This window comes from Tiliqua scincoides, chromosome 1 (assembly GCF_035046505.1).
Source record: "Tiliqua scincoides isolate rTilSci1 chromosome 1, rTilSci1.hap2, whole genome shotgun sequence".
In the NCBI taxonomy this organism is placed as follows: domain Eukaryota; kingdom Metazoa; phylum Chordata; class Lepidosauria; order Squamata; family Scincidae; genus Tiliqua; species Tiliqua scincoides.
In genome coordinates, this window is record NC_089821.1 from 60261745 (window position 1) to 60283528 (window position 21784).

Sequence of the window (21784 nt, forward strand, 5' to 3'; positions counted from 1 at the left end):
GACCAGATCAGACGGAAAGCTCTTCAACCTCTCCAGACTGAGAGCAAAATCCAAAGTCCAGCTGAAATGTCTGCGTGACTTCCTCTTTGCCGACGATGCAGCTGTCACTACCCACTCTGCCAAAGATCTCCAGCAGCTCATGGATCGTTTTAGCAAGGCCTGCCAAGATTTTGGACTGACAATCAGCCTGAAGAAAACACAGGTCATGGTTCAGGATGTGGACTCACCTCCCTGCATTACAATCTCTGAGCATGAACTGGAGGTTGTCCATGACTTTGTGTACCTTGGCTCAACGATCTCCGACACTCATTCTCTCGATACCGAGCTAAACAAGCGCATCGGTAAAGCAGCTACCACGTTTTCCAGACTCACAAAGAGAGTCTGGTCCAACAAGAAGCTGACGGAACATACCAAGATCCAGGTCTACAGAGCTTGCGTCCTGAGTACACTTCTGTACTGCAGCGAGTCATGGACTCTTCACTCACAACAGGAGAGGAAACTGAGCGCTTTCCACATGCGCTGCCTCCGACGCATCCTCGGCATCACCTGGCAGGACAAAGTTCCAAACAACACAGTCCTGGAACGTGCTGGAATCCCTAGCATGTATTCACTGCTGAAACAGAGACGCCTGCGTTGGCTTGGTCATGTCGTGAGAATGGATGATGGCCGGATCCCAAAGGATCTCCTCTATGGAGAACTCGTGCAAGGAAAGCGCCCTACAGGCAGACCACAGCTGCGATACAAGGACATCTGCAAGAGGGATCTGAAGGCCTTAGGGATGGACCTCAACAAGTGGGAAACCCTGGCCTCTGAGCGGCCCGCTTGGAGGCAGGCTGTGCAGCATGGCCTTTCCCAGTTTGAAGAGACACTTTGCCAACAGTCTGAGGCTAAGAGGCAAAGAAGGAAGGCCCATAGTCAGGGAGACAGACCAGGGACAGACTGCACTTGCTCCCGGTGTGGAAGGGATTGTCACTCCCGGATTGGCCTTTTCAGCCACACTAGACGCTGTGCCAGAACCACCATTCAGAGCGCGATACCATAGTCTTTCGAGACTGAAGGTTGCCAATACTCATCAAGTGTTTATGGCACCCCCCTTTTGCCTACTTGATGGAAACCAAACAGAACTCAGTTTAGTCTTTCAATTTCCAGTTGGACTTACCGTGTTGTAAACAGAGTAGGCAGACAGGACGTGGAACAAAGCTTGTTGTCTATAAAAAGAGAGAAAAAGTTACAATCAGTATGCTGCAGAACAGGGCCGCTGGGCCACATTTTCACTTGGGATTTTATAAAAAACCAAAATTTTCTTTATTTGTAGTGTTCCATAAAAGGGAGGATATTATAACTATATGAGCAAATAATAGCAGGAGCTAATTTTGTCAGACTAGCACTCAGTGCAATATTTTCTGAATTCCACTTTGATAACTTTTAGGGTGTCTCAGTATGTTCAAGACCTGTTTTCAGTGGCTGCCTCCCAACCCCATCAAAATGTTGTTGCAGTCTACCAACTTGCCTTCCACACAATCTTCTGAAAAATGAAATTTGAATATTACAATTCACAGCAAGCTGGGGAAGAGAAGCAGCAGGTCAATGGCTAAAATACCATGATCAAATGTAAAAAAAAAATTCGGGTCACTCACAAAAGTGCCCTTAATAATTGAAGCCTTAAGAGTATTAGAAACCATAGTGGGTAAGGTACTTTCAGCATTTCACAATGGAGGTTGGGGGCAATTCAATAGTTTCATCCACTTAGATTTCCTGGGATTCTTATTATTCTCAGGTATTTCCATCCATTATGACAGTGGTTCCCAAACTTAACTGGCTTACGATGCCACCACAGCCTCCTCAGCTGGGTGTAGCCACCTTGGATCTTGCAAAATCTCGTGAAGTCTAAGAAGATGATACCCAAATTTCATGAAATCTCATGAGATCCAAAAAAGGCAGTGCCCAAAGTCTGTGACATTTGTGCACCACCATCTTGGATCTCACAAAACCTTGGTGACAGTCAACTCTCATGAAAGTTGGGTGCCATCTTGGATCTTGCAAGATTTTGTGAGATCCAAAATGGTGGTGCCCAGGGGAACAGATAGGAGGGGCCACGGGGGATATCCCCTGGCATTTCAGTAAGTGTGCCACAACTCCCTAAGGCAGTGGTTCTCAAACTTTTAGCACTGGGACCCACTTTTTAGCATGAGAATCTGCTAAATCACAAAAGTGATGTCATGATCGGAAGCGACATCATCAAGCAGGAAAATAATTAAGGATTGTAGGCTGCAACCCTATCCTCACTTACCCAGGAGTAAGCCCCACTGACTATTATTGTTAAAAGCACAATACAACATAATATATACTTTTTAATATAGCAGCCTGTTAAGTGCAGATGTGTGACCTTTCCCCAAATGCAGTCACATACCATGGTAGGATCAAGTCTAATCCTTGATATTATATATTAATTAAAAATAAATAATTAAAAATAAAATATTGAAATGAATGAGGACTCACCTGAAATTGACTTGCAAACCACCTAGTGGATCCCGACACACAGTTTGAGAAACACTGCCCTAAGGCATTGTGCCACACACTTTGGAAACCCCTGCACTACACCTTTATATTCAATCTCCTTTAAAGAAACCTGTGTGTTAAATGCAAAATCTCCTGTCAATAGCTTTTCATTTTCAAGACTAGTACTCTAATTTGTAACTTCCAAAGTTATTTTGGACTGATATTGTATGATATTTGTGATCTATTTCTTATGGCCAAATTATACTTTATGTGAAATTTCAGCTAAACCCTCTTCAGGAGGATGGGTAAGTAGATAGGTGCAACTAGGGTGGGAGGGAGGAAGAGATGCTTAACTTTTTTCTCTAGCAGCAACTTTTCCTCCTAAGATTCCCCCCCAGCTTCTTTCCCCCCCCCCTTGCAGGAGAAAAGATACAGGAAATCCAGACATAGCATTAAGTCATGTTTCTTTACTTTACTGTCTATTCTTAAACTGCCTTCTCTGTGCCAGAGCTGGAAACTTATAAGGATCTGATCATTGTGCACTGCAGTCTTTGCTTATATTTTTCAGGGTTTTGAAAATAAAAATTTTCAACAACTATCTGCAGCAGCTGGGCAAAGGATCAGAGTTAAATATTATTTAAATAAAAAGCATAAGTAGGTAAGGTCCATGCTTCAGAAACTCACTTCACCCCATAACGATCCCGGAACATGATGTGATTGCGAAAAGTGCGGTTGACATCCAGGTCTATCTGTTTGATTTCAGATGAGAAGCACTTGGCTTGTTCTTTCATTTTCTTGGTGAAAAAAAAAGATCAACTATTAAGAATCTTAAAACATCTGAAAACAGTAGACTTTGTAAGTCATGGAAGAGTTTCTCCCATTTTTGAAGAACCCTAACTGTATTTCATTCATTCCTCAAGAACAAGGTTTAGATTAATTTTGTTCTCTTCATTGTTGACTGAAGAGAAACAGCAATGAGGCCTGATCCCTTCCTTCACTAACCTGTCATGAAACAGAAATGAGATACATAGACACCAGTCACCCTCACAATCTAACATTTTTGTGAGCCGGTGCAGCCAAACCTTGCTCATAACCCTGGAAAGGGAAGATATGCACAAGTCTACTTGCATGTCAGATGCAGTTTTGCTAAATCATTCCTGTTTATTCCAGAACTGTGTGACTCCCAGATAAGCACATATATAAATCATTCTCACATTATAAAACTTTATTGATGGGAGTGACATGAACTAAGGGCGAAAAGTAATCAAGGAAGTATCCCTCAGTTTGCAAAAGGGATTACCAATACAGAATGAACAAAATATTGGAGTGAGGGAAGCATACTGGTCAGAGACATGAACCCTAATCCAGAGAAGTAAGTGAGAATTTGTGCATGCAGCAGAGCTTACTGGATCCAAGTATGATGATCTACCTAGGATGAAGACTGACCAACATCTACAGCTTAATAGCCAAATTCCCCTCTTCAATATATATATTTTTAAGCAAACAAGTCTACATTATTACATCTCCCATACTTGGGGTGGCCAAAACTTCCACATCTTAACAATGTAGATTCTTGCAGCTGTTAAAAATGCAAGAAAAAGGGTCTGAGCGTACTGAATGGAAACATTTTCTAGTTATTCTGTTTTTTATCCCCATGCCTTTATCGGTACTCCTTCATGAACTCTTCATATTTAAATCAAAACTATACAATCAGAAAGCATCTCAAAATCAGCACAGGCAGTTTTAGGGAAGTAAAGATGGGCCACTCAAAACTGATTGTTGGTTTAATTCTGACCTAATGGAAGTCAGTGGGTGATCTGGTCAATATGTAGCCAACCACAAAAATATTCCCTTCATCTCCAGTGTTGGATTCATGACAAAATTTGAGGGGTAACATTTTGAACTCAGTCCGAGAAAGGAAAAAGCTATGGAAACCCATTCAAATTTCTGCAAGATTTTGGTCTATTCAAAATACCAAGATTTACAATATTGGAATTCTATGTTTAAGCGATCATGTCCAATCCTATGCATTCTCTGATACAATATATAGATAATATTTGACTATTTTGCAATTTTTAATCAATCACATTCACTCTTAAAAAAAGAAAATCAAACATTTCTGTCAGTAACATTTTAAAAATATTTTGGACAACTTAAGGTCCACTAACATTCCATTCCATGATGGTTCCACATTCCTAACTCTTTGAAGAGCCTTCCTCTGATTCCAACCAATCTAGATAATGAAGAGCTAAGGGCTGGCCTCAGGTGGCACCACAGATGAAGAGGATTATTAACAGCTGATTTCCGGGATTTATGTCCAAATAAAGCCTATTACAAAGAGAGTCTCTTGTTTACTGCAGACCCTTCAGGAGCTTAGTTAAACTGCTTGTGACTTTTGTTTATTCTAAATGACTTACCATGTGGCATAGCCAGGTGGGAACATTCTCTGACAAATAGATGCAGGTGGGAGTCTAAATCAAGAGAACTTTGCCAAGAAGTAGCCTCTCAAGTTTTGCTACCAGCTGGCATCAGCTATCCTATTTCCTTTCATTCCGCACACCATTATGAGCTTGCCTGTCTTTAGAACTCAATAACAACAAGTAACAGCATCTTTCATAGCAAGAAAAGGTTGCCAGAAGAACCTGGACTACTTGAAGACATTATCTAATCCCCATCATCTAAGGGACCAAAGCTAGCCTTATTGCTGGAAATGACACATAATTGCTTTAAAATGGGTGGCAAATTCTTTTTCTCCTGAACTGAATGCTTGAAAGTATGGCTTTTCAGTTGGTAAAAACAGTTGCTAAAAAGACATGGGGGCTTATAACCTGTCATACTTGGGGCTCCAAGAGTTGTTTCCACAGCATTCTGCCATTTCTTCAGGAGTAGAGTGTAATTAATTTCTACTCTGTAATTATCTATTAATAGGCAACTATCTGTAAATATGGTAGGAGTTGATTTCATTACATTCCTTTGCAGCCAGCTGGAGTGTTAATGTCTACTGTTCAAGATGCAATGGATAGGCTGGCAAAAGCTAGTTTAACACTCAGACACATCACAATGAGAAACACTGCAATGTTTACACAGAAGTAATACCCACTAGTTTCAATGGAAGTTACTCCTAGGTAAAAGCACATAGGATTGCATCCTAATTTTCACTGAGCAAACATTACCCTGACATTCCTTTCAGTTGAAAGGAACCGCTTGAATTTTTAAATAATGCACACCAAACAACCTTCCATACAGGGAGTGCACCAGGGAAGAAATAGGAGGTATCTGCAGATATTTCACTGTGAATTCTGTCTCCATCTCCACTGCAGTTGTGTGCCTGCCATAGGGTTTGATGGGGCAAATGCTCCAGGTGCTGGCCGCTGGGACCCCACGGAAGCCTCCCTGAGGCTCCCGATGGGGGTGGAAACTGTGCTTCGGGTTTGCTGGAAGCGCAGTTTATAGTGCTGGGGAACCTCACAGAGGTTTCCCCTGTGCGGGAAGAGGTCGCGCGAGGCTCCGTGAGCCTCTGGTGAGTAGGGGGGCAGATTTCTGCCCGGGGGGGGCAACGTGGAGCTTTGCTCCAGGCTTGGGGCTGCGGAGGTCTGCTCCACTGTACTGGAATATCTGTTGACAGTCCCTACCAAGGGTCACATTGTGTTTCAGGGACCTTGCAACCACCATGTGATCCCTCAAGTTTTAAACCTCGGTCCACACCAGCTGCGATTCATGCAAATATATTTAGCTAATGATCAGTGCCATTTTAGTTTATTTTTGAAGGTGTTTTTGTTACTTTTAGTAAATCTCTCTCTCACAATTGGCTGTGGAAGTAGTGCCTCTGCTTTGGAAAGAGCCACCTTTGATACTCATTATTAATACATCATGTGACGCATTCAGGATATGATGAAAGAGCCTAGGGGCACCTTAAAGATGAACAAACTTACTGAGGCATAAGCTTCTGCAGTCTAGAGTCCTCTCCATCAGGTGCATGGTGGAAGTCAGACTCATGAATCATCACATGCATGAAGTTGATCAAAAAGATTAACATGACTTCCCCTCTGGAGATAGGAAATATGAGTGATCACTCTACAGGTCTAGTATGCCTGGTTTTAACAGGAATTCTTTCAGTTAATGGTACAATCACATTCTGCGCAGGCACAGAACAGACTTCAGTTGGAGATCAATGGCAAACAATGATCTAGTACTCCTGTAACTTCTACACAGAAAAGAATGTTGGTATTTTGTATTCAGCTTTGTTTTCAGCAAGTTTCAAAGGCTCATGAGCTACAAATTCAAGGAAGCAAATACTTTATTTCATCTTTACTAATATTATTTCCTTTTGGTTTCCTGTTTGTGCCGTACTTTGAACTTGATAGAAATTCCCCAGAGATTGGAATTTAAGGGAGGAGGGAAAAGTATAACAAAGCTAGACTTCTGTTTGCCAAGAAAATTCTGTACTGTGGATTTTTTTTTTTTAAGGATACTGTTTTTATTAAAAAGAATGGAGGCCTAGGACTCAATGAGCTGAATGGCTCTTTAGCAGCTGAAGGTTCAGGGGCTTTAAGAGAATATTATTGTTACACATTACAATTCTAGGATTGTTCCTCAGAGCAAATGCACCTCTCTGTTTCACAGGTTATGGACAGTTTTTACAAGTGTTCCTTCAAGACCATACTTGTGCTAAAGAAAAAATGTCAGTTTCTGAACATCAGCACACAAAGATTTTTGCTTGGGGAAAATGCAATTTTTCAGATAGAGAATTCATTGCTAATTTTATTGCAGTATAGAATGTGCAAAAATATTATGGTCCTCCTGCTTGTTCAAATAACTAATATGAATGATGAGTAAATGATTTTTTTTCTAATGTTTTCTCACACATTCTTTGGAGCCCATATTGCAGAAGATGAGAGTACTTCCCTACCCATTTCTAAGAAACTGGTGAACAGCAAACAAAGTATCAGCTACTTCTGATAGCATAATACCCTTCTTCAATTTTGAATCAAAGCACTTAAATGTAATTTACCACTTTTCAACTGAAAGTTCACAAAGCGGTTTACAGAGAAAATCAAACAGCTAATGGCTCCCTGTCCCAAAAAGGCTCACAATCTAAAAATATGCAAAAGAAAACCAGCCACTAGAAAAGACACTGCTGGGGTGAGGAGGGCCAGTTACTCTCCCCCTGCTAAATAAATGAAGAGCACCCAGTTAAAAAGTGCCTCTTACCCAGTTAGCAGGGGTTGTATACAACCAAAGGTGCCTCACCTCATACTTCCCTTCATTCTCTGTCTTGATCTTTTCAATGTCCAACAGCAGCGACCATATTTGGCCTCGTACTTGAAGGGGGATCCCTTTATAAACTCTGCGGAACATCTATAAAGTTTTAAACAAAATAACATTAACACAACAGTTCTTGGAAATAAGTGCATTTCTGAAGTTCAGGAAGTCCTGTAGTGGTTTGCCAATTTACAAGTATGGTTTCATTCAGAAAATAATTATGTCTGGACACATTATATCCTTATTTTTAGTTCACTTTCCTTCAGGAGATACAATTGACCATAGGGCAATCACACATGTAGGACAGAACAGTGTACTTTCTATCCTTCAAAATGCAGTACCTATAGTCTTTGTCACTGTGAATATTCCGGTTGGACAGCTTATTGTGTTACTCCATACAGTTTGGATACAATACTTATTCAACACAAAAGGTGACCCTGGAAAAAGTTATTCTAAACATGATGGGCTTCAATTATTGTACGTATAGCCACACAAAATAGTTCAATTCATACAGAACTTGGCACTTTGGCAATACCTATAGGCAGAACACATTAAATGGTGCTTTAGCACGTTAGGTGTTGCCCATGCAATGTCAAAGTACCTGCTGATTCAGCAGTGAAGCCAAGATTCAAGTTATTAAATTTTTATTTACCTTCCAAATGAGAAAGTCATAATTTAATGATGCCATGTTTTCTTTTAAATATTATTGCTAGAAGAGTTCATCTAGGCCTCCAATCTAACTCTTCCTTTGACAACTCAATATGAATTACACTGAAACCCACCACAAACTGATGACTGGAAACTATTTCTCCTCCAGCTGCCACCATCCAAGCTCTCAGATTGCACCAGACCTTACCCTACACACTTTCATGACTTATCTGTATAGTCAGGAATTTTTTGTAAACAAAGCTGACATTTTTGTAGTACTTTGCTCAAGTCTGACAGCCTGTGCTTATACTGGGCCATGTCCGAATACTAAATTAATTCCTAGACAGGAAAGTTGATTCAGTAAAGAAAAAGATAGGTGGGGAAAACTATTCCATGAGGAGATGGGAGAAAATTAAATTACAGCGATGTCAGCCACAGTAGACTTGCTCTGGGTACGACTCTGGCTTTTCAACAAAGGAAACAAGCCAGAATTTTCCCTCTGCCCATCCCAAGGGACTACAGAGATCAGTGGTGGTAACAACACTTTTGGAGGTACTATAAGTTAAGTTTCTCTGCAGAGAATGGAGCCAATTTTGCTTTAGCTCAAAAATTGGTTTGTTTTTTTTTAATGAGTGCAGATTCAAAAGCATGTATAGTAAATAGCTCTTTTGCCAAGATTTAAATTCAGAGAGTTGAGGAAATAAGTGCACAACAAGATGAAATTATAAAGCACAAACTGTCTCTAGTTTGTTTATCTGCACATCTGAAGTTATCTCTCATCATCCCTCCCTTCTCAGAATGAAAGAGCCTTGATGTCCCAGGAGTCCCTAATTACAGAAGAACAGCCATTTCTGGCTGTTTTCACAATGGAGAGAGGTGAAAAGCGGTGTGCCCCAAGGATCTGTCCTGGGACCGGTGCTTTTCAACCTCTTCATAAATGACCTGGAGACAGGGTTGAGCAGTGAAGTGGCTAAGTTTGCAGATGACACCAAACTTTTCCGAGTGGTAAAGACCAGAAGTGATTGTGAGGAGCTCCAGAAGGACCTCTCCAGACTGGCAGAATGGGCAGCAAAATGGCAGATGCGCTTCAATGTCAGTAAGTGTAAAGTCATGCACATTGGGGCAAAAAATCAAAACTTTAGATATAGGCTGATGGGTTCTGAGCTGTCTGTGACAGATCAGGAGAGAGATCTTGGGGTGGTGGTGGACAGGTCGATGAAAGTGTCGACCCAATGTGCGGCGGCAGTGAAGAAGGCCAATTCTATGCTTGGGATCATTAGGAAGGGTATTGAGAACAAAACGGTTAGTATTATAATGCCGTTGTACAAATCGATGGTAAGGCCACACCTGGAGTATTGTGTCCAGTTCTGGTCGCCGCATCTCAAAAAAGACATAGTGGAAATGGAAAAGGTGCAAAAGAGAGCGACTAAGATGATTACGGGGCTGGGGCACCTTCCTTATGAGGAAAGGCTACGGTGTTTGGGCCTCTTCAGCCTAGAAAAGAGACGCTTGAGGGGGGACATGATTGAGACATACAAAATTATGCAGGGGATGGACAGAGTGGATAGGGAGATGCTCTTTACACTCTCACATAATACCAGAACCAGGGGACATCCACTAAAATTGATTGTTGGGCGGGTTAGGACAGACAAAAGAAAATATTTCTTTACTCAGCGCGTGGTCGGTCTGTGGAACTCCTTGCCACAGGATGTGGTGCTGGCGTCTAGCCTAGACGCCTTTAAAAGGGGATTGGACAAGTTTCTGGAGGAAAAATCCATTATGGGGTACAAGCCATGATGTGTATGCGCAACCTCCTGATTTTAGGAATGGGTTAAGTCAGAATGCCAGATGTAGGGGAGAGCACCAGGTTGAGGTCTCTTGTTATCTGGTGTGCTCCCTGGGGCATTTGGTGGGCCGCTGTGAGATACAGGAAGCTGGACTAGATGGGCCTATGGCCTGATCCAGTGGGGCTGTTCTTATGTTCTTATGTTCTTATGTTCCCTTGTCGCTTAGGAAAGAAAACCTACACTATGAGACAACATGCTTTGTGCTGAGGGTGCAATCCCTTCTCCCTCTTATTGTTTTTACTCTTGGAATGCTTAAAATAGAAAAAGACTTCCAAAGGCAATTTTATCATTTTTGCTGTGGATATTCAGGATCTGAAGTGAAAGTAATTGGCAGAGTGAGACCAGCTGCTCTAACTTCCTACAAGCCTGAACAAAATTAGCATTTAGAAAAATCAAACACGTTTCTTTCTATTAGGGGCCCTATGAATAAACTCACTATATGGCACAAGTAATTCCATGGCTATGTTTTGACTCTTTTCCAAAACATGGTTTGGAAGATCATGAATGAATGATGGGTTTGAGTGCTCTCTACCCACTTAATTTAATGGATAATTTCTCATTTGAATCAACATATTTTGCAATTACCTGTTTATCCACCCAGCAAACAATAATAGTTGGAGTGAGCCATTCTAATCAGGACTGCAGCTATGGTTTGATTCCAATTTGCAATCCTGATTTGGGAAGGTCAGCTCAAAACACAGTTTACAATCTTAGATAAAATAGCAAATTATACTTTGATTAGGCCACAAAGGGCGCAATCCTAACCCCTTAGTCAGTGCTTTCCAGCACTGGCATAGTGGTGCCAATGGGACGTGTTGCATCCTGCAGTTGGGTGGCACTCATGAAGGCCTCCTCAAAGTAAGGGAATGTTTGTTCCCTTACCTCAGAGCTACACTGCCATTATGTCAGTGCTGGAAAGCACTGACATAAGGGGTTAGGGTTGAGCCCAAAGTTAACTATTCAGCTGAGAAGAGAAAGCACAAACCACTTGCTCTTCATGATCCATTGTGGCTTTGAGAATGTACCTGTAAATTGAGTTTCAAGGATGACAGCAGAAGCCCTTTATGTTAAGGAAGGGATAGAATACAGCAAAGTAGAGATTGAAGGTGGGTCCGACTCCACCGTAGAATCTCTGTGGGTTAAATTACCAGGCTTGTGCAGCGATGTAATACTGGGGGCGTGCTATCGTCCTCCAGACCAGAAATCTGATGGGGACCTTGAAATGAGGAAACAGATCAGGGAGGTGACAAGGAGGGACAGGGTTGTAATCATGGGGGACTTCAATTATCCTCATATTGACTGGGTCAATTTGTGTTCGATAAGGAAACCGGATTTCTTGACGTGCTAAATGACTGTGGCTTAGATCAGCTAGTCACGGAGCCCACCAGAGGACAGGTGACTCTGGATTTAATTTTATGCGGTACGCAGGGCCTGGTTAGAGATGTAAACATTACTGAGCCATTGGGGAACAGTGATCATGCTGCGATCCGTTTTGACGTGCACGTTGGGGGAAGAATACCAGGCAAATCTCTAACAAAAACCCTTGACTTCCGACGGGCGGACTTCCCTCAAATGAGGAGGCTGGTTAGAAGGAGGTTGAAAGGGAGGGTAAAAAGAGTCCAATCTCTCCATAGTGCATGGAGGCTGCTTAAAACAACAGTAATAGAGGCCCAGCAGAGGTGTATACCGCAAAGAAAGAAGGGTTCCACTAAATCCAGGAGGGTGCCCACATGGCTAACCAGCCAAGTTAGAGAGGCTGTGAAGGGCAAGGAAGCTTCCTTCCGTAAATGGAAGTCTTGCCCTAATGAGGAGAATAAAAAGGAACATAAACTGTGGCAAAAGAAATGTAAGGAGGTGATATGGGAGGCCAAGAGAGACTATGAGGAACGCATGGCCAGCAACATTAAAGGGAATAATAAAAGCTTCTTCAAATATGTTAGAAGCAGGAAACCCGCCAGAGAAGCAGTTGGCCCTCTGGATGGTGAGGGAGGGAAAGGGGAGATAAAAGGAGACTTAGAGATGGCAGAGAAATTAAATGAGTTCTTTGCATCTGTCTTCATGGCAGAAGACCTCGGGCAGATACAGCTGCCCGAATGGCCCCTCATGACCGAGGAGTTAAGTCAGTTAGAGGTTAAAAGAGAAGATGTTTCAGACCTCATTGATAAATTAAAGATCAATAAGTCACCGGGCCCTGATGGCATCCACCCAAGGGTTATTAAGGAATTGAAGAATGAAGTTGCAGATCTCTTGACTAAGGTATGCAACTTGTCCCTCAAAATGGCCACGGTGCCAGAAGATTGGAGGATAGCAAATGTCACGCCTATTTTTAAAAAGGGAAAGAGGGGGGACCCGGGAAACTATAGGCCGGTCAGCCTAACATCCATACCGGGTAAGATGGTGGAATGCCTCATCAAAGATAGGATCTCAAAACACATAGACGAACAGGCCTTGCTGAGGGAGAGTCAGCATGGCTTCTGTAAGGGTAAGTCTTGCCTCACGAACCTTATAGAATTCTTTGAAAAGGTCAACAGGCATGTAGATGCGGAGAACCCGTGGACATTATATATCTGGACTTTCAGAAGGCGTTTGACACGGTCCCTCACCAAAGGCTACTGAAAAAACTCCACAGTCAGGGAATTAGAGGACAGGTCCTCTCGTGGATTGAGAACTGGTTGGAGGCCAGGAAACAGAGAGTGGGTGTCAATGGGCAATTTTCACAATGGAGAGAGGTGAAAAGCGGTGTGCCCCAAGGATCTGTCCTGGGACCGGTGCTTTTCAACCTCTTCATAAATGACCTGGAGACAGGGTTGAGCAGTGAGGTAGCAAAGTTTGCAGACGACACCAAACTTTTCCGAGTGGTAAAGACCAGAAGTGATTGTGAGGAGCTCCAGAAGGATCTCTCCAGACTGGCAGAATGGGCAGCAAAGTGGCAGATGCGCTTCAATGTCAGTAAGTGTAAAGTCATGCACATTGGGGCAAAAAATCAAAACTTTAGATATAGGCTGATGGGTTCTGAGCTGTCTGTGACAGATCAGGAGAGAGATCTTGGGGTGGTGGTGGACAGGTCGATGAAAGTGTCGACCCAATGTGCGGCGGCAGTGAAGAAGGCCAATTCTATGCTTGGGATCATTAGGAAGGGTATTGAGAACAAAACGGTTAGTATTATAATGCCGTTGTACAAATCGATGGTAAGGCCACACCTGGAGTATTGTGTCCAGTTCTGGTCGCCGCATCTCAAAAAAGACATAGTGGAAATGGAAAAGGTGCAAAAGAGAGCGACTAAGATGATTACGGGGCTGGGGCACCTTCCTTATGAGGAAAGGCTACGGCGTTTGGGCCTCTTCAGCCTAGAAAAGAGACGCTTGAGGGGGGACATGATTGAGACATACAAAATTAAGCAGGGAATGGACAGAGTGGATAGGGAGATGCTCTTTACACTCTCACATAATACCAGAACCAGGGGACATCCACTAAAATTGAGTGTTGGGCGGGTTAGGACAGACAAAAGAAAATATTTCTTTACTCAGCGTGTGGTCGGTCTGTGGAACTCCTTGCCACAGGATGTGGTGCTGGCGTCTAGCCTAGATGCCTTTAAAAGGGGATTGGACAAGTTTCTGGAGGAAAAATTCATTATGGGGTACAAGCCATGATGTGTATGCGCAACCTCCTGATTTTAGGAATGGGTTAAGTCAGAATGCCAGATGTAGGGGAGGGCACCAGGATGAGGTATCTTGTTATCTGGTTGGCCGCTGTGAGATACAGGAAGCTGGACTAGATGGGCCTATGGCCTGATCCAGTGGGGCTGTTCTTATGTTCTTATGGCATCTGATACAGCCTGCCATGAGGCAAGGAGAGGACAGTGCGTGTAAGAATGGCAAGGTAGGAGAGAGACATTGGACCACAGAGAGTGATCTTCTAGGAAGTTTTCCTGAGCAAGATCCACTCAAATGAGCTGCATATTACAAGTACTTCCCATGTTAGTAAGGTTATCATTTGTTAGAAGTTTTTATCAAATTATATTTCAACAAAACCAAATTTGCTGTTTCAAGTACCAAAATATCTTTGGTTTGCCCTACCAAGATTGGTGTCCCTAAGTAGCTCCACACTGGTGTTCTTAAGTATCTCCACTGCAAAGCAGGATGCTGTAAATCAAGTAGTGAACCTTACAATTTATATGGGGAATTTCTTATCTAAAGAGAACATGACTGGGTAACGATTTGGGTATAATGTACATAAAAGAGAACATGAAAACATCGGAGCCCTCATCAACTCTTATGATATTCAGTAGAATGTCTATGCTGTAAAGAGAAAACTGAAAATGGAGTGGAATTTCAGAAGCTCAAGAATCCACAAGTTATTTCTCAGCTGGTAGGCGATGGGGAATCCAATTTCCCATGTCAGCAAACCACAACCCAATTGACGTCATGCTGTACTGAGGGCTAAGTGCAGAAAGATGCAGGCTGGAACAAGAAAGGATGAGACTAAGCAGGTCAGTGGTAAATTGATTCAGAGATGTGGAAAAGTCCGTAAAATTATTAACTATCACTCAAGTTTCAAGCCTGGGACATGTGCAACAAATAACCACTTTCTACCACCAACTACTAACTACTGCTTTCAGTTTGAGTAGATGAATGCTAGGAAACAAAAAGTAGATTTTCTTTCCATAAAAAGGAATTTATTACAGGCAAGAGAATGGAAGCTTTAACAGGAAGATGACACTAAAAAGTGCTAGAAAACCACAGATAAATGAGATACTGATGATATCTCTCCAGAAGTCTTTAAGATTTGTGCTACAGATGGTCTACGCTATAATATTTCTTAGATTCAGTACAAAAGGACTTGTGAAAAGTTAACTGAACATGTTAATTATTTTAACATACTAATCTTCACTGCAACAAGAAAAATGTTCCTAATATAAAGTACTCTGTACATCAGTGGTTCTCAAACTCTGAGGGAGTTTTACTCCCTCAGTAAGTCTTTGTGGGGGAGGGGCTAGGACAGCGACATGAACCCCAGGATTGCATCGCTAAGAGGGGCGCTTCTGACATATTATGTAGGCAGGGCTGCAGCAGGCTGTCAGAGGTGCGGGGAGTCCTGCACAGCCCTCCGCAGCGCTCCCTGAGGCTTGGAACGTTCAGAAACAGCAAGAGCAAAGCACCTCCTTTGTACCCACTTTTTCTAAACATTCCAAGCCTCGGGAGTGCTGTGGGGGGCTGCACAGGGCTCCCTGCATGTCCTGCAGCCTGCTGCAACCCTGCCTACATAACGTAAGTCAAAAGCACCCCCTTCGCCCCCCATACAGACACGATCCTGAGGATCGCTTCTCTGTCTCTAACCTTACTGCGCCCCTTAAAGGTCGAGACCCACCAGTTTGAAAACCACTGCTGTACAGCATAACAAGAAATTCAAGATATGCTGCAGCAGTAGATGAAGAACTCACAGAACAAGCAATAAGAAGACTCACTAAAAAACTAACAAAATGTTAAATGATTGCAAGAAAAAGAAAAATAAGGAAAATGGACGTCTGAAGCAGTCAACTCTCTCTCACTCTGTGCAAATGCGATAGTCCGGGGTGAAAAACATAAGGCCCGGGGGCTGGATGCGGCCCACAGAAGCTTTTTATCTGGCCCTGTGTGGACCACAGAACATGGCTGAAGCAGGCCAAGAGGTGGCTGAAGTTAATTTGATAATTTCCACTTGCAAGAAAAGAGTAAGGGCCCAGAAATGCAGACTGTTCTTGCTTGACGTTCTGGAGAGCCATTCACTCGTTCCACAGACATCAGCTGTATTATATCATCAATTGTATCATAACTTCATGGTGCCAGGACTGACCAGAGACAAGAGAGGATAAGGTGAAAGAGATAACCAATCAAGCTGGAAGGTCATCAAACTGTCCAAAGAAGTACACTTTTAAGAGATAACACCAGATGGCAGACTGATGGCAACCAGGAGGAAGAAGATGGAAGGAGTAAGAAAACAAGATCTGGCATAAAGGGTTAAAAAGTAGCCAAAGAAAGCAGCTCATGGGAGACAGCTGACCAAAAGAAGGAGGCAACATGCTTGTATCAGAACTCCCACCATACACCAGAGATGGTTGCATGACCAGAGTGCTTGTGTAAGTGCGACTGAATAAGGATGAGATTAGCAGAGACTAATTAAAGGCGCAATCCTAACCTGTGCTGGAGCAGGCAAGAAAGGAGACTTGCGCTGCATCCAACACAGGTTACTGGCCAGCAGCGGCTCAGCCAGAGGCAAGGGAAAGCTCTTCCCCTTACCCCTGGGTAAGGGCTGCTGGCTCCAATGGGTCTCCTCGGACCTGCGCCACCTCTGGAGGTGGCTCAAGTCTGAGGAGAGCGGAGTGGCTTGAAGCCGCTCCATTCTCCCTGGGGATGGGGGTTGGGATCCGGCATAACCGCTGGTTCCCAGCCCCGCCCCCGGCTCCCCGGGAGCCCGCCCCCAGGGGTGCCCACCCCTGGGGCTGCCCATCGCCCACCCTCCCCCGCCCAGAAACGCCCCCTCCCGCCTCCTCCCCGCTCCCCATGCCTACCTTCGCCGCTTGTGTCGGCGTGGGTGCGCTGGCACAAGCGGCGGGGAGGAAGCCACCGCAGAGGCTTCTTTCAACCTCTGTGCTCTGGCACATCTGGATGCGCCGATGCAGCTTCCTCCCAAGGAGGCGCAAACATGCTTTACAGCACGTTTGCGACCCTCCCGGGGCTCCTATACCGGCATAACTGCCAGTTAGGATTGTGCCCTAAGAAAGAAAACATAATTCTATACCTTATGTAATCAAAATAAAAAATAGTTCATAATATTATTAGCGTTTCAACATTCATCTGGTGCAGTGACCAAGACCTCCTTAGAAAAGATCCCAGGGTTGGGCTGGCCTGGAGTTTGATCATTTGTGGACCAGCCACAACAGCCCTACTATGACAATGTTAGCTATGTGTTCAGCCCCACACACAGTATTCCAGCTATTTCCCAATAGGAAACGATTACACATGTAACATGAAGGAATAGGTTGGTGGAGGGAGATGGAATTCTGTCTGTACAGCACTGACCAATTTCAGCCAGCAAAAAGGATCAAGAATAATTGTACTCTATATCCAACTTCAAAGAAGTATTTCTTGAAATTCATCCACGTTTGACTGAAATGGGTCACAAGACAAAAACTGCAGTTCATGATATTATAAAACAAAATCTTTAAAGGTCTACTAATTGATATCAACATACCAATGTTTAAAAGGAAGAAAACAATACTTTCCAATCTCCATTTCCCTAACAATAGATCACAGCAAAAAACTACAATCCCACAAAAAAATGCCAGTTATCTTCCTCACCTTTTCGCTGTTTCTGTATTTCCCCCATTTTCGTAACATTTTCAACCATTTGTCCACTCGTTCAATCTCCTGAAGTTTTTGCTAGTAAAGCAGATTGAAAGTGAGGAATAGTTAAAGGGTTTTTTCCCCCAAGTTATGTGAACATAGAGGAAGAGATAAGTATATGCCCGGGTCAGCACAACATGAAGTTCTATGGATCATAGAAGATCCAAAGATAATAGGTTCTGAGGCATCCCTTCCCCACACTCTCAGGGTCATTTATGGACCTAGAAATGGGACATTTTCAAACAAAATGCTAGCGCAGACACTACACTTCAGCTGACACGGTATTATCTAGCACAGGGCTGCTTGAACCCTGGCCCAGGGGCCAGATCCGGGCAGCAGCAGACACAACTGCCCAGAGCATCACTGTCTCCTGATCGTGGAAGATTACACACAGCACCTGGATGGAACAGAAAAATGTGGTCTGAACAGGACTGCTTGTCCATTGCGCAGCGATGGCATGTTTGGCCACTGCTGATCAAGCACAGCAATTTTTAACCACTGTCCCCCTGCACATTGGTGTGCCGTGAATGGTCTGCAGGTGTGCCATGGGAGTTTGTGGGAGAGTCATATATTAGTAGGTTATGTGAGCCTCCAACCGGCAGCGTGCCTTTTCAATTATCAAAAAACTAATGGTGTGCCTTTACAATTTTAGCACCTTCTCAGCGTGCCAAAATAAAAACCCAAGATTGCTTTTTGCACTGCTCATTTTTAAAAAACATAAAATACCCAAAAACTGCAAAAAAAATTCCATTTTCTAACACCTAATTGACTGTGCAACGATTGTGGCTGCATCTGCCGACATTATACCACCTATATAATCTACCTAGTATACTTTTAAAGCGATTATAATTTATAAAAATACACCCTTGGAATCAAAACCCTTGAGAAAAAATGAAATCTGCAAATAATTAAACCATTTAACACCTCTAGCCATGAGATGAAAACGGTTAAAAATCAATGATCTAGCACTTTTTCTGTGAATCATCAAATAGTTGTGGTTGCACAAACCTATTCCAAGCACGGCAAGTGTTAGCCTCTCTACCTTGAACTGGAGCAGCCTATCAAAACAACAGCAGCAGATGATCTAAACTGAACAAAAGGGTGCCTCCAATAGGTGCCTCTAACCTCTGATGCATCTGTAATGTCGTTTTGTGACAACTGCCTTTGAGATTAACAACAGTTCTCTAGAGGTCTCTTCATTTTGGGCTAAGTTAACCTGCAGCAAGCAGTCCCACAGTTTTAGGGCCACATTTTAAGCTTATATTGAGCAAACCTCTTCAGGGGGGATATTATTCCATTCACAGCTGGCAAAGGCAGAAGCCCTAGGCATAATAACCTGGAAGCAAGTTTCACTCAACTCTGTGGGATTTACTTCAAGTAAATATTTATTTATTTACAATTTATATCCCGCTTTATTTCCCTGGTGGGCATTCAAATCAGTTATACATAAGATAGGCATGCAAGAGATGTTCTTTTCATTTATCTAGAAAAGAATATTTTTTTTAATTTATTGTTGAAAATTCTTTTGTGAATGACTGGAAAAACTTTTCATCATTTGCTATTAAAACACAAAACCATCAGTGGCCACCCCATCCCCCAATTATGCCACAAGCTCTCAGCTCCTACCTTCTCCTCCAGAGCACTGCGGGTTGGTAGCTCATGTTCACTGAAAGAGTAAAAATTCTAGTTGAACCAACAATGTAAAGTAAAATGTGTTGTACATAGAAGAGGCATGAAGCTTTGCCCCAATGGATGGACAAACATCAACTGCCTTATTGGTCTACTTTTCCAAAGTGTTTTCTATATAATGTGGTCATTTGTTTATTTCACATTTAATCAAATTTCAGAATGATTGCCTAACCCACAAAACATGAGGAACATGTTTCAGGGGAGAGATCTGATTCCTGCACACAAATGAATGCATTTTTTAAAATGAACCTATACATTAGCCAGATGGCAAGACTAACATCAATGAAGATAGCAAGACTTTGTGTTTACAACATAAACCCTCAATATGAACCACCACCTGAATCCCTTTTAATGGCAAGCAGCTGCAGTTTGAAAATACACTGAGGTTATGTGAGGGACTTCCATGTTTGCAGAAACTCTGAACATATGAAGAGTACCTAATATGCTTGCATGCAGAGCACACATTTTCATTTCGGAAAGTAAGGTGTTGGTTACACCTTATCTAACCTGCAGGAGCTTTCATGACATCCATTTCTCAGCAATTCTTTACCTACACAAGTGGACTGAGAAGATGGTAGATACACACATAGGGACTGAGACACTGTGCAGTCCGATCACACTCGTTAGTCCCAAGGTTATCAAACTGTGCACCACAGCAAACTCACTGGTTGATTGAGATACTTTAAAATTTTTGTGGGAAACCAATATTTTTGAGGCACTTCTTTTGGCCTAGGGACACCATGAAAAAAGTACTGAGACAGTAAGGGCGCCGTGAACCAGGAATGTTTGGGAACCTCTGCATTAGTTTATGAAAGTTGTGGAAAATCCTGATAATTAGCTTCAGCAAAAGATTCAGAAGAGAGAAAATAAGAGAACTTACTGTAAGAACCCAAATCTGTCTGTGACTTTGTAGAGGGTGAAGTCAGCATCTTCCCATGGGTCAATTTGAGCCCCTTCCTGCCTTCCCTGTAAAGAAGAGGGATAAGGCACAATAAGCTCAACACTGCAGAGCTTAACCGCGTCTTTGGTGTGCTTCTTAAAGAATATATATCAGTAATTTAAAAGATTGTGAAATCAATATCCATTCTTTTAACTCATGCTTAGGGTTATATTTTGTGCTATGTATATGCTGTAAAGGCAAAATAGGAAACAAGATGCTGGACAGACAGGAGCCATCAATGAGTAATTTTGTGCCAGCCGTGATAAGTACATGTCCCAAAACTGATTCTTCCAGTTATGTGCAAGTACTTTACCTCTACAGAACTCATGCTAAATGTATCAAAATTACAGGCTCCCATTTGCCTTCTCTCCATCACACAGCTAGCATGCCTCAGTACCACGCTGGGAGAAACTATTTGCAGGATCTTTTAGCAGTGTTTCTGTCTAGGGAATGCTGGGAAAATTGCTGTTTGCTAGCAAAGAGAGGATAAACAAAGAAAGCAGCGCACACTGCAGTCAATTCATTCATCTCCTATTAAGGCACCATGGTCCCCCAATCACAAGAAATACATTGAAAACCAGAACAATAAGACCAGCTAGGAGAGCGCTGGCATCCATCTAGGAAAAATGTGGTATCTAGGAAAAGGGAGTGGGCAAAGCATGAATTCCCTCTAGTTCTTTACCCTTTACATTTCTAAACAAGGCAGGCAGCTAAGCCAATTGAACGTCTTGGGTTGAAGAACATATTAATGAGCAAAGGCAAAGACCCTTACCTTCTCATATTTAGCAATGATTTCTGCTCTTTCCTCTGCTATTAAGGCATCAATATCTTTCTTCATGTCAAAAGCTGTAGGAAAAAGGAAAAAAAACAGTAAGCTAATAAGCAGACAATGCATGTAGACAAGGGAATTATTTTTGGAAAGTGCTAATATAAAAGGCTCTGCTGACAGTGTAAAGCCCCCCCCCCCCCAATCTTATCCTAGAACTAAAATTAGGCTGAAATTGCAAAATCTGAAGAGCAACATGCAATTCATACTGCACAAACTTTGCTTGAGCTAGTCATTTTTTCCCCAATAGAAGTGACTGAACTGAACTCACTTTTTAGAACAGTCCTTCAGTTAACTGTTGCTGTTTCTATTTTCATATTGTCTGTAACGTATATTTTAAAATAGTTTACACTGTTTTAATTTACCTATATAGGTTGAGTATGCCTTATCTGGAATGCTTGGGACTGGAAGTGTTCTGGATTTTACTGTATTTGCAAAAACATACTGAGATATCCTGGGGATGAGACGCAAGTCTAAAAAGGAAATGCATTTATGTCTCATTTACACCTTATACACAAAGTGTGAAGATAACTGTATACAATATTTTAATTAATTTTGTGCATGGAACACAGTTTGTGTACACTAAATTAAGATTTCCTGTTCTGTTATGCCAGTCGGCACTCAAGATCATATTATGTCATGTCAAGAAATTTCTGGATTTCAGAGTATTCTGGTTTTCAGAATTTTGGAT

At 42.5% G+C, this 21784-nt stretch overlaps 1 protein-coding gene across 2 annotated transcripts in view; it reads right to left on the reverse strand.

Annotated features, from left to right (window-relative positions):
* Positions 1 to 21784, reverse strand: part of LOC136635906 (USP6 N-terminal-like protein) — a 151124-nt gene that overhangs the window by 24601 nt on the left and 104739 nt on the right. For both annotated transcript variants that reach the window (XM_066610995.1, XM_066610990.1), the window contains 7 exons: positions 21040 to 21113; positions 20208 to 20293; positions 19265 to 19304; positions 17594 to 17674; positions 7750 to 7857; positions 3184 to 3293; positions 1160 to 1208 (listed from right to left, as the gene is read on the reverse strand). In XM_066610995.1, the coding sequence (XP_066467092.1) occupies positions 1160 to 1208; positions 3184 to 3293; positions 7750 to 7857; positions 17594 to 17674; positions 19265 to 19304; positions 20208 to 20293; positions 21040 to 21105 (540 nt within the window). In that variant the 5' untranslated portion in view covers positions 21106 to 21113. The remainder of the gene's footprint in view (positions 1 to 1159; positions 1209 to 3183; positions 3294 to 7749; positions 7858 to 17593; positions 17675 to 19264; positions 19305 to 20207; positions 20294 to 21039; positions 21114 to 21784) is intronic.